Source organism: Peromyscus maniculatus, chromosome 4 (genome assembly GCF_049852395.1).
Source record: "Peromyscus maniculatus bairdii isolate BWxNUB_F1_BW_parent chromosome 4, HU_Pman_BW_mat_3.1, whole genome shotgun sequence".
Classification (NCBI taxonomy): domain Eukaryota; kingdom Metazoa; phylum Chordata; class Mammalia; order Rodentia; family Cricetidae; genus Peromyscus; species Peromyscus maniculatus.
In genome coordinates, this window is record NC_134855.1 from 80,927,625 (window position 1) to 80,941,242 (window position 13,618).

Consider the following 13,618-nt stretch of genomic DNA (forward strand, 5'->3'; position numbering starts at 1 on the left):
TACCAGTCTTACACAGCAGGCCAGTAGCTGTTTTCTTGTATAGTAGAATAAGGTGCTAGAAATGATATTCAGTGTCAGATATTCATATTAAATTTTGGTCAGTGTTTTCTACCTGCTTCCCCTTACCTCAACGCTGAGAATATTAGTATTAGTTATAGAATATTTCATTTCTATCCCATGGGATACTTTCATTTCTTTTGGGTGTCTAAAAAATTGTTTGACCTTTTTTATTTACTGGACTTTATGCTAGTAAGCTTAGTGGCTACTACTACCACTGTCCTTTCATCTGTTTTACACACACACACACACACACACACACACACACACACACACACACATTTTGGAGATAGGAGCCAACTATATATCCTTGGCTGGTTTGGAATTCACTCTGTAGACCAGGCTGGCCTCAAGCCTACAAAGATCCTCCTGCCTTTTCCTCCCGAGTACTTGGATTAAAAGGCATGCGTCACATGCCCGCCTGTTACTTTTAAATATGTTAATTGAAAATTTTAAATTGTAGTTAACTTTATTTAAAAGCTTGTGAAAAACTTAAGATACATCTCAGAATATTGTCTAGTTCTTATCTTTATTTTGGTAAATGAAAAATAGTGAGAATTTGGCTTTACCTTGATAAAATTGATTTCAATTATTTATATTTGCTGGAAATTCACCATTCTGATATAAAATGCTACTTTTATTATTTAATATTTTTCCATGCATTGCTGTATTGATCTTTTACATTACCAAATTTTAGATGTTTTAGTATGTGAGTGGAGCTGGTAGTCATATTTTGTGAACTTTTCTTTCTTTTTTCCCCTATACTAGTCATAAAGCTCTTGTATATATTAGTAAGGGATAATTTTAATTTAAATTGCAGCAGTCTTAGAATGTGTTTGAGCAAGTGTGGTGGCTCATACCTAGTGCTTTGGATGCTGAGGCAGGAGGTTCACTAGCATTCAAGGTCAGTCTGACTACATAATGAAACCCTGATTCAAAAAAACAAAGAAAAAAAATTTTTTTTAAATAAATTCCTATCTTTCAGTGGTTAAAGCTGATTTATTTACTTTTTTGGTTTTTCCAAGACAGGGTTTCTCTCTGTAGCTTTGGAGCCTTTCCGGGAACTCACTCTGTAGCCCAGGCTGGCCTCAAACTCAGAGATCTGCCTGCCTCTGCCTCCTGAGAGCTGGAATTAAAAGCATGCGCCACCACCACCCAGCAAAGCTAATTTATTTTTAAGAAAAAAATTTACTTCTTCCAGGCAATTTTATTCTAAAGAGATGACTTTCAGAACTTTCCTAGATTGGTGCTTGACTGAATTGTTTCTTAATAATTCATTTATAAAATGGGGGTGGTGTCAGGTGTGGTGGCACATGCTTTTAAAACCGGGACTTTAATTCTGACAGAGACAGGTGGATCTCTGAGTTCAAGGCCAGACTGGTCTATATAGTGAGTTTCACTACATCCAGAGCTACATACTGAGATCCTTTCTGAAAAAGGGGGGTGGTGATGGTAAGTGGGGTCTGATGGCACATGCCTATGATCTCAGCTGTTAGGTTGAGACAGGAAGTCCAGAGGTGTTGGGGAGGGGGATAAAACTTACTTAGTATGTCAGTATTTGTAGATTTTTTTTTTTGAGTATCACTTTCCCCCCCCTTTTTTGGGGGGTGGTGGTGTCCCACGTTGGGCGCCATTTGTAGCTAGAGTTTTCCTGCCTTGCCCACAGTCAGGACAAATCTTTGTCACCCGCCAGTCCCACAGCTGCTCAGACCCAACCAAGTAAACACAGAGACTTATATTGCTTACAAACTGTATGGCCGTGGCAGGCTTCTTGCTAACTGTTCTTATATCTTAAATTAACCCATTTCTATAAATCTATACCTTGTCACGTGGCTGGTGGCTTACCGGCATCTTTACATGCTGCTTCTCCTGGCGGTGGCTGCAGTGTCTCTCCCTTCAGCCTTCCACTTCCCAGAATTCTCCTCTCTCCTTGTCCCACCTACTTCCTGCCTGGCAACCTACTTCCTGGCTGGTCACTGGCCATCAGTGTTTTATTTATTGACCAATCAGGGCAATTTGCCATACAGACCATCCCACAGCAGGGCGGGGTTCAAGACAGTGTTTCTCTGTGTAGCCTTGGCTGTCTTAGAACTCACTTTGTAGACCAGTCTGGCCTCAAACTCACAGAGATCTGCTTGCCTCTCCCACCCGAGTGCTGGGATTTAAAAAGGCGTGCGCTGCCAATGCCCTGCTGTGTATCACTTTTCATTCTGATAAGCAGTAATATTCTAAACATCTTTTAGTTAGCTGGGCGGTGGCACACGCCTTTAATCCCAGCACTCAGGAGGCAGAACCAGGCAGAACGAGTTCCAGGACAGGCACCAAAACAACACGGAGAAACCCTGTCTTGAAAAAAATCCTTAGTTGTTTTGTTTTTTGTTGTTGTTGTTGTTTTTAAATGTGTATGTCTGTTTTGCCTGAATATATGTACTTGTGCCCATAGAGGACAGAGCATAGGAGCTAGAGTTATATAGACTGTGGTGAGCTGTCATTTTTTTGCCAAGAACTGAACTCAGGTCCTCTAGAAGAACAGCAAGTGCTCTTAACTGCTAAGGGATCACTCTAGCACCGTTCTTTTCTTTTAAGAAGGTGTGTGTGTGTATGTGTGTGTGTGTGTGTGTGTGTGTGTGTGTGTGTGTGTGTGTGTGTGATCTGAGACTTCGTGCATGCTAGGCAGACACTAACAATAGAGTTATATCTTACTTTTTTCATGTAGTTTTCATTATGTTGTGTATAAACTACAAATTGTGTCTTTGAAGTATCTTACATACAAATAAAGTCCATTTTTATTGAAGAAAAGTAATCACTCACTTTTTATGCAGTCGTGGCTGTTCTTGAACTTGCTATGTAGACCAGCCTGGTCCCTCAGAAATCCTCCCACATCTGCCTCTTGAGAGCTGGAATTAAAGAGGTGTACCACCATGCCCAGCTATAACTTGTGATAAAGTATGCACTTCCCATAGTCGAGATAATGCTTTCCTCTTAAAATGATGTTCTAATACTTTGTGTTTGACATTGGATCTAGAGATAGACATGTTGTTCTTGACTTAATTGGGCATGAGATTTTTAAAATAATAACTTCAGTTTGTTATTTTTTTCCCCCTTCAGGCAGCTGAGTATGTACCAGAGAAGGTGAAGAAAGCGGAAAAGAAATTAGAAGAAAATCCATATGACCTTGATGCTTGGAGCATTCTCATTCGAGAGGCACAGGTTTAGTGATATAGGATTACATTTCCTTCTCTATGGGTCCAATCACACTACTTGATTCTGCAGTAATATTTTTATAGTCCTAACATTGTAAATGCTGTTTATTGGTTTTCAATTTTAGAATCAACCTATAGACAAAGCACGGAAGACTTACGAGCGCCTTGTTGCCCAGTTCCCCAGTTCTGGCAGATTCTGGAAACTGTACATTGAAGCAGAGGTTAATATTTTACTTATTTTTTCTTATATAGCATCTGGTGGGACTTACAACTTACACTATAGTTTTAGAAAAGAAGTTAGGAGTGTAGTATAATCAGGACAAGGAGGATTTAAATGTCTCTGCCTTTATTTTGTAAAATAGGTATGAAGGAGTAATTAAAATGACTTTGAAATTTGGGTCGTTCACAAGCTGATGATTGTTGCATTTTGGAGTTGCAACAACATTAAAACAGTTTCAATGGTGTTGGAGTGCTTTAGCCTTTTATTTACTTGTCATGTGTCAATTTATTGCCTCCTGTGTCATTTATTTAGAACTCAATTTTCTTTTATTCCTATAACAAACTAATCCGAAAATACAGAAATGTTGGCTTAGTTTAATAGAATATTTTAAATGGTGAAATGAAACATTTTGGGGAATAATTATTTCACATTAATTTGATGAAAAATGCATGGTTTGTCAGTTTAAGCACTTCAATGATTTAAAGTTATCTTGCCATATGATAAAGATTACATTATATAGGAATAAGCTAATATGACTCAAACTTTTTAATCATATTTTACCCCAATGATATTTTGATTTTCTTTTTCCTTTTTGTTTGTCTTAACTTGAAGTCAGGCATGTTTACTTTAAGATTAAAAAAAAATAATAACCTTAAACTGGAATTAACAGTCAAATCTACAATAAAATGTTAATGTGCCAATTGGCACTAAGTAATCAGAGAATATAAATTAAATGGGATGGAAGGGAAAGATGGAAATAGCTGGAATATCCACATTAAGCTGAAAATGATAACCATTTCTTTCTACTTATGCAGTACTTTAAATATTTTATAATATAAATTCTCAACATAAGTACTCTGTGGCTTCAACTGTTGCTGAAATTTGGTGATCTGTGGGTCTCTTTTGGACCTCTGAGAGGGCTTTAACCATCAGTGGTACTGAATAGACTTTGTAGCACAGTATCACCTGTGATGCATCCTCAGAACAGCCCCAACCAGCAACATATTTAAACAGAGGCTACAGTGTGCTCAATTGAATCTGTGCTATAGTTTAGGTTGTATTATTTTGGAGGGAAGGAAAATTACTGGACAATAACAGGAACATTGTGTGTTTGTGAGTGAGTGAGTGAGTGAGTGTGTGTGTGTGTGTGTGTGTGTGTGTGTGTTTTGCATGTTTGTGTTTGTATGTGTGAATGAGATTGTAACTTATGTGGAGTCTGATAATTTGACCCATAACCTTATCTTTAAAGTTTCATCACCTCTCCTCTGGAATCATTCTGTTCCTCTGTATATTTAAGTCATCAAGGTAGATGGGCTTGAAACTCAAACAGACCTTTCTCGTGTATGCTGAAGACAAATCTGCTTCCTATAACTTGATAAAACAAAGAACCAGGATCACCTACACCCTTTACTTTCTAGTCTGACTTTACAAACACATTAGTTTATATGTAAACTCACCAGAAACAAACATGATTGAAAGATAATTATTTTTGGAAAACAAAGTAGTGCCTTCTGAGTTCTGAAAATCTTTCTCCAAAATTCAGATACTGACTTTTAAGTTCAGCTGAAATTGGCAATGAGGTTCCAGTTCTGTAATTATAAACACACGAAAAGGGTTTTCTTGCTTTTTTTTACTCCCCGTTTCCTGAGTATAAGATACAAACTGTATTCTAAAAAAGAATTGTACAAAAGAATAGGTGTTATTCCAGAGGGCTGAAAGTTGTTTAAATAACAGATTTGTTTCATATAACAGTTCAGAGCTGCTAGGAGTTGCCTGGTTTGTTTAGTGGTAATGTTTGCAACTACATTACACTCATACACACACAAATATGTATATATGTATGTATAAAACACAAACATAGAAATATGTATATGTATATAACTATTGAGAAAAAATGATACCAAATATATGTGTTTAATTTTTTTTATATTTCTGGTTTAGGAATTACAATGTTAAATTAAATGCTGGTTTCAGAAATGCACACCTAAGCTGTCTTTCTCTTTTCTGGTTTACTCTGAATTTTTATTTTCACATTTATCTTTTGACCCATAAGAAGCTAAAATTTTCTTTGATCATGTCACTCGATGTGACCTTTATTTTTTTTTATGAAGACATATAACCTATTTACAGTACTTATAATACTATACTAACTGTTTTATAACATCCTGTGTGCACACTCAAGAAAATAAAGCTTTGTTAATACGTTGTTGTAACTCAGTATTTCATGGTGGGGCATTTACGATATTACATTTGTTTAATTCAGCTAAACTATTGTGTAGCTAAATATATTATGTTTTTTTTTCTACTAGAAGAAACCTCTTAAGTAAGGGGGAAAAATGCTTCCCTGAGGAAATTTCTTGTAAATTCTGCCTAGTCTGCTTCAATATAGAAGGAACAAAAGAAAATAGTTTTTAAAATTATTTTCTAATTGGAAATATGAATTAAAAATGAGCTGGGGCAGTGGTGGCACACACCTTTAATCCTAGCACTCGGGAGGCAGAGGCAGGAGGATCTCTGTGAGTTCGAGGCCAGCCTGGACTACAGAGCGAGTTCCAGGAAAGGCACAAAGCTACACAGAGAAACCCTGTCTTGAAACCCCCCCTCCCCAAAAAAAGTATAACAGTTATTTAGAAAAAAGTTAGCTTTTCTCCTATCAGTGACAGCATTATGTAAATTTACCTGTGTGAAATACATGCTTTAAAATGGGACCTTTAATTTGTTACTTAGATGTTTGTTTTCCTGTTTAGTTTTTCTTTTTTGCTACAGTTTAAAAATATTGGAGGTAATATTCTCCTAGTGGATGGACATTGAGAATCAAATTGTGTATTTTTATAAAATTTGAAAATTAGATCAACATACTTAGCATTATATATAATATTTAAGATCTTTTTTTGTCCCAAGACCTTGAAATGTATTGCTTTTCTTGAATTCCATAACTTCTGCCCCAGAAGATTTAATAAGAAAAGCAAACAATAACATAAGTGTGTTATCAGGAACAGTATCTAAATCTGACTGTCTAGTTTTTATGTAAAAAAAAAAAATTTAGTGTATCTACAGCCTTATTAAATTCATATAATGTCTTAAGTTAATTCTAGGAGGTTTTTTTTAGCTTAACAAATACAACTTTTAATTGTTTAATATTTTAGGGGATTCTAGCCATTATCAACCTCAGCTCTCTCTACAGAGCTATTTTTCCCAGGGATTTAATGGGTCACTAAGTTACCACGGAATTGAGGAACATTACACCACTTTGCTATATTTCCCTATATTTCTCTCTCTCTGTGTGGTTTCTGTAGCTTTTCACATAATTAGGTGAACACTGACAACATGTAAGGTACAATATTTTATTGTTCCAAGTAATTTGTCTTGAATTGATCCACATTCATAAGACTTTGCGAACGGAGGATGTTCTCATGGGTAGCTGAAGGAGGAAGAAGTTATGCTGCTGGGAACAGCAGTGATGCACCTTGCTGTTTGTGAAAGCTGCGACTTAATAAAGCATGTAGAGAGTTGATGGCTTTTCATTTAAAAATTTAAACATGAATTCTTTGCTCTATACTTGTTTTTTCTTTCCTTATAAATAGTAGGTTGTAAATTATAATTTTTACTTTCCTCAAAATAACCTTACTTGGAAAACTGAAGTAAACTCAAGATGGAACATGAGTGACTTAAATTGAAATAAACTTCTCCATTCTTGATTCTGTTTTAATGCCTTCACATAGCAGTTTAAATTACTGTATTACAATGTTTTGTACATATTGAGCAATGTAATTTTAACATACAGATAAAATTATGTAGACTATGGAAATTTCTATTATTTCAGCTTTATAGCCCTTTATTGAAAAATCTGTACTCTTCTTAGATCTACTTTTCCTGTTTGTAATAAATGTTGGTCTATGTCTGTGTGATTATTCAGATTTTACTCTAAAACTCTTCTTCTTGATCTGATGTTTCTTAAATGCATAAATATAGAGAAAATAATAGGAACTACTTGCAACCACAGCCACAGCTGCTATGGATAATTATAGTACCGTTCTATAAATGAAAAGTATTTTTGTACTTTTTATATCTTCATACTATTACAAATATTAAATTATTTTTAAGTTTTATTGAAGTATCTTTCTCCTCCCCATATGTGTAGCACTGATACTTAAGTATTGTTGCTATTAGTAGTAGTCTGTAGGTTTTTTTTCCCTCTTGTGATCCAAGGCATTTCATACTATTCGCAAAAGACAGCTGTTTCTAAAGTTTCTTTAAGTAAAACCTATAGTTTATATCTTCTAGGAAATTTATTCTTTTCTTCTGACATTTGGTCAGTCTTTTTTGGTCTTGTTTTTAGGTAAAGTACTCTAATTAAAGTTTTTTAAATTTCTCAACTTTAATTTCATATTCATTTACTTGTGTGTGTGCATGCTCACACTTGTGCCGTCTCTTGCCTGTGGGGGTCATTGGACAGTTCCTCTCTTTGTACCATGTAGGGGCCAGGAATCAGGCTCAGATTGTCAAACTTGGTGGCAAGGCAAGCAAGTTTACCCACTGAGCCATCTCATCAGTCCTGGATTTCTCAACTGTAAAGCAAAATTATAGTGCTGGGTGGTGGCTCCTAACTGTAATCACAGTTGAGAGGCTGAAGAAGATTTGTTCTCACATACTCCAGGCCAGCCTGTGCTTTCCACCTCACGTTGGGCTACAGTGAGAGAGACATGCCAAAAACTCAAAAGGAATCTGAAAATGTAGGAAAGTGCCAAATAGATTTATGATGTATGTACATTGTACAATCAGTTGGGAGAATTTGATCATGCAGTTTGAAGTTTTCCCGAAGGTAGTGTTTTAGCCTGAATTTCCACCTTTATGGAATAACAGTACTTTTTTTTTTTTTTTTTTTTAGCTTGTTACAACTATAGACATTAAGGTCATAGAGGATAGGGCTTTGAGATGGCTCAGTAGTTAATACCAAATACTGCTCTAATAGAGGAGTTTGGTTTTCCAAACATCAAGAGGCTCACAACTGCCTGTAACACCAGTCCCAGAGGATCAAAAGATCTCTCTTGGACTATAGCAGCAACTGTACTTATGTGCACATATCCCCAAACAGACACACATACATACAATTGAAATAAAATTAACCTTTAATATTTTTAAAAATATTTAGATGTGTGTGTTATGAATGTTTTGCCTGGTGAGTTTCTCCCATCCCAAGAGGTGAAAATATACCCCAATATGGTATCCATGAGTAAACAAAAATGTTCAAATGCTTTACAATACTGTACTCAAATTCCGTAGTTGGAAATAGAAATAATTTCAGCACAGAAAAGACTTCAGGGTCCTTGACTCTGAACACTTGGCAGTTGACTTTATTTTTTAGAAAAAGGCCCATGAAATTCCCCCCCTCTTCCCTTTTTTTCCCCCTTGAAGACATATCTCAGACTCTTGCATGCTGGATTACAGGCATGTGCCACCATGTTTTGAATGTATCTTTTTAAAAGCTAAACTTTGAGCTAGTAGGATACAGGCACTCACACACAAGCTTGACAACTTGAGTTCAATCCCAGGTCCTTACGTGGAGAAAAGAAGAAAACCAACTCCAAGCTGCACAATGACTTCCACACTCAGGAAAGTAAATGTTAATTTTTTAAATTCTACTTTATGGTTTTTTTGGTGGGTAGGTTTTGTTTTGTTGCTTATTTTGTTTGTTTACATTTTTTGGAGACAGGATGTGATTTAATTCAGGCTGGCTTCATGCTTAGCTTTGTAGCAAAGAATGACCTTAAATTCTTCTTCATTCATTTCCCTAGTTCTACTCCCATCAGCTGGGATTACAGGAATACTCTACCACACTGAGGTGGATTAGTTTGTTTTTTAATTATTGTGTGAATGCCACAGCAGCAGAGGTCAAAAACTTGAGAGTTGATTCTCTTCCTCCACGGTGTGTTTCAGGGATTGAACTCAGGTTGCCATTGTGTGTCAAGCAATTTTACACCCTTGTCTCACTGGCCCTGGTCTATTTTAGACAGTATCACTGCCACCCCAGCTCATCTTAAACTCAGAACAGCCCTGCTTCAGCTTCCCAAGTGCTGGCATAGTTCCCTCTACCCAGATAAGCTACATTCTTAGTGAATGTGGGCAACAATGCATTAGCTTATTACTGAACTCTTGTTCTCTTAGCAAATTCCTAGCAGGAAAGAAGTAGTTGGTTAATATAATCGATTGAAGTCTATGCATACTCCCCCATCTGAACAACGATAGTGAATATTTGCGTTGATTACACCTTGTTTAAAAAAAAAAAAAGCCCACCTGCTTTTCTTAGGCCCGGGGAAGCTTAATGGGGGTAGGTTTCCATTTTGTATGCCTGTGACTTCCAAAGGAAATTTTCCTGTTTGGAGGTGTTAATAATAGTTTTTAAAACATCCATGTCAAACACAAAAGTTGAAATGTGTTTTTGAAATAATGTGTTATGGGGGTTGGGGATTTAGCTCAGTGGTAGAGCACTTGCCTAGCAAGCGCAAGGCCCTGGGTTCAGTCCTCAGATGCAGGGGAGGGATGTGTTATCATACTGAAAGTCAACAAAGTCCTAAAGTTGTATTTTCTTTTTTAAATCTTCAATCTAAATATTACTCCCTAAACATGTTTGGTGGTAGACATTGTAGAAAATTTCACCTTTTGCATATAATATATGACATTGTTTTTCTTTATCTTAAAATCCACTCGTGGGAGATGGCCCTTTTTTTATGTGGTAATTTCTGCAGCCTTATAATGGATTTGAAGAAACAAACAGTGCTGACCGTTCAATGATAATGGTTTTTAATTTTTTTTTTCCACTCGACACCTTAAATGCTGGACCATTGGCATATTTAAAGCAAAGGATATTGTTTTAACTGTGAACTATAGAAAAGATAAATTAGGTTTCTTACACATGAGTACATCAAATTGTTACCCTTTGGAACACATGAGTCTGAGTTGTGTACCCCAGTATTGTGATTTGCTATTCTAACAATGAATACATGGTAAAGTATTTCTACCTGCCACTTTGGGAAGTTGAGGCCTTAGAGGGCAGTCAATTTTTATTTTTGTCTGGCTGAACATTCCCTTACCTTGTGAAAAGGTAATTTTGTTCTTTCCTACATAGTCAAGAGGTGCTCTGAGGTGTCTTATTAAGTGTTTGGTAACATTTGTAGCTGTTGATCCAATGCACAGTCAGGGATAGGAATATGTGACTTTGTTCACCATCACCACCCTCTTTTGAGAGAGGGCCTTACTATGTAGTCTAGGTAAGCCTTAAACTCTTATCTACTTATCTCCAGTTAGGAGCTGTTGTACTTTTTTTTTCTTTTGGTTTTTTTTTTTTTTTTTAAAGATTTATTTATTTAATCATGTATACAGAAGAGGGCGCCAGATCTCATTACAGATGGTTGTGAGCCACCATGTGGTTGCTGGGAATTGAACTCAGGACCTCTGGAAGAGCAGTTGGTGCTCTTAACCTCTGAGCCATCTTTCCAGCCCCTCTTTTGGTTTTTTGAGATAGGGTTTCTCTGTGTAATCCTGGTTGTCCGGTAACTTGCTCTGTAGAGCACACTGGCCTTGAACTCACTGAGATTCGCCAGCCTCTGCCTCCTGAGTGCTGGGATTAAAGGTGTGCACCACCACCACCTGGGTCCTGTGGCAATTTTTTACTTAGTAAATTTATTGTTGGTTTTTTAAAATTGAAAAAAAAAATTGTGTCTATATTTTTGTATGTGGTTTTGCACATATGAGTGCAGTGACTGACCGAAGCCAGTCCCCTAGAACTGGAGTTACAAGCAGTTATGGGGCAGAGAAAGGAACTCTGCAACAGAGTACTAAGTGTTCTTAACCACTGAGCCCTTGTTCCATAACCTTTTAAAAATCTTGGCCAGGAGTGGTGCTTTCTACCAGAGTCCCAGCACTTAGGATGAAGAAAACAGGAAAACAAGTTGAAGGCCAAACACTGCCCTGCATTATATGGGACCTTTCTACCCCTATCCCCCAGAATAACCAAGGAGATGGCTCAGCCACCTGAAGATCTGAGGTCAGTATTCAGGATCCATGTGATGGAATAAGAAAACAGATGCCCCAAGTTGTCCTCTGACTTGGCATGTGCGTGCTTACCCACCCCAATAAATTAAAACCCATCAATTTCAAAAGGCCAGCTTAATATCAGTGTCAAATTCTTAAGAATCTGACAAGCTTTAAGGACGTGTCATGTTTTATCAAGAGAATCCATTAAACTAGAGAAAATTAGTGGCAGCATTTTCCAGTAGCCAAGCTACGTCATACCAAATCTTAATGTTTTAAGTTTCTTATATAACATTCCTTCAACTCCTTTGTCAACCAGTATCATTGGTTATCCGTTTTGGTTTTGCATCGCAGTTAAGAAAATTTGGGGGGACTAGAGATGTCTCAGCAGTTAAGAACACTGGTTGTTTTTCTAGAGGACGGGTTCAATTCCCAGTTCCCACATGACTGTTCACAGTTGTAAGTGTAGTTCTAGTAGGTCTGGCCTCCAAAGACTCCAGACATACAGGTGACGAACAGACATAATGCCTGTGAAGTACCCATGCATACGAAATAAAAGTATTTGGATATTGTGATTCTCATAGTTGGAACCTGGTAGGTGACCAAAATGCTTAAAAAACATTAGTACTTAGAGTTAACAGTCCAGATATATAATGATCACAAACTTTAATCTACTCTTGTGGCATAAAATGATTATTAAATTATTATTTTACTTTAGAAAAAAATGGGCACTATTTTCTCCAGACAGTTTAAAATTGTGAACCTCATGCCTCAAAAATGGAAGCTGTTTTTATAGTCTGTTTTAAACTTATTTTGAAATTATTTAATCTTAAATTAGATGAACATACCAAACACTCTGAACATATTCTTTGCTTTAATGGACCAGTTTTTGTTTGATATTTGTTCTTTTGTGGTTTTTCTTTGTTTTTGTTTTTCAAGACAGGGTTTCTCTGTGTAGCCCTGGAACTTACTCTGTAGACCAGGCTGACCTCAAACTCACAAAGATCAGCCTTCCTCCACCTCCTGAGTGCTCAGGTTAAAGGTGTGCACCACCGCCCAGCATTTGCTGTAAAAATACTTGTTAAGGAATGATGATAAGAAAAAGGAGTCTATTCAGTGCCCTTGCAGTTTGTTTTTGAGTATTTTCAGTCCTTGGATACAAGTGCAGAATCTGCACATTTAGAGGACCCTATAATCTCAGAGGCTGAGGCAGGAGAATACTGCCAGGTCTACAGAGTGAATAACAAGGCCAGTCTGGGCTATTTAGTGAGACTTTGTCTCAGAAAGAATGAAGTAAGCTGGGATTGTAGTTCAGTGATAGTGTCCTTCTCTAGCCTTGGGTTCAGTTCAGATACTCAGAATGAAGTGTGTAAACAAGCATAGTGGCCTTAGTTCTCACACACAGGAGGCAGAAGCAGGTGCAGTCCTGTGATTTTTGAGGCCAGTTAGGGTTATGTAGAGAGACCTTGTTTCAAACATAAGAATTATGTGTGTAACATTTAATAAGTATTATTATTATTATTCATCTTTTGATGCATAAGTAAATAATTTTTTTGAGATACTTGATTTAAGCAAAGCTGGGGATTTAAATTTAGTAATTCTAATTCCTTAACGTTCATTGTTTGCTCTCAGTTTTCTTGCCAGAATTTTTTATTAACTGTTCATTTAAGTCTCGGAATTTGGGGGTACACTTAAAAACTAGATTACTCAAACATATAACACTAAGGGCATAGGCCATTACGCTAGTTTACACATTTCAGAGTATAGTAATTAACATGCAGGCTCAAATTATACTTTATATTAGAAAGTTTTATTGTTATTGCCTTAGCTATATAGCCTAAGCCTCCCAAATGCTAGGATTACAGGTAAGAGGATACAGATATACATATACTTGCTTTATATGTCTTATCTCAGGAACTCTTAGTACTGTTCTGCTTACTCCACCCGCCACCCCTGACACCTTTATTGTAAATATTGATTTGAGGGAAAAGGTAAGCACTCTTCTAGTCCCCGGTGTACTTTTTTTGAAATGAAGATTGACTTTTTTTTTTCTCTAAGCATACTTCTCTCATACACTCCCTGTTTGTTTGTTTTTTGAGGCAGGATT

The 13,618-nt window shown here is 36.7% G+C and overlaps 1 protein-coding gene across 1 annotated transcript in view; it reads left to right on the forward strand.

Moving 5' to 3' along the window:
* The window catches only part of Cstf3 (cleavage stimulation factor subunit 3), an 87,668-nt gene that overhangs the window by 16,739 nt on the left and 57,311 nt on the right, over positions 1-13,618 (forward strand). Inside the window, exons 2-3 of the mRNA XM_006975879.4 lie at positions 3,166-3,267; positions 3,386-3,481. Coding sequence (XP_006975941.1) covers positions 3,166-3,267; positions 3,386-3,481 — 198 coding nt within the window. The remainder of the gene's footprint in view (positions 1-3,165; positions 3,268-3,385; positions 3,482-13,618) is intronic.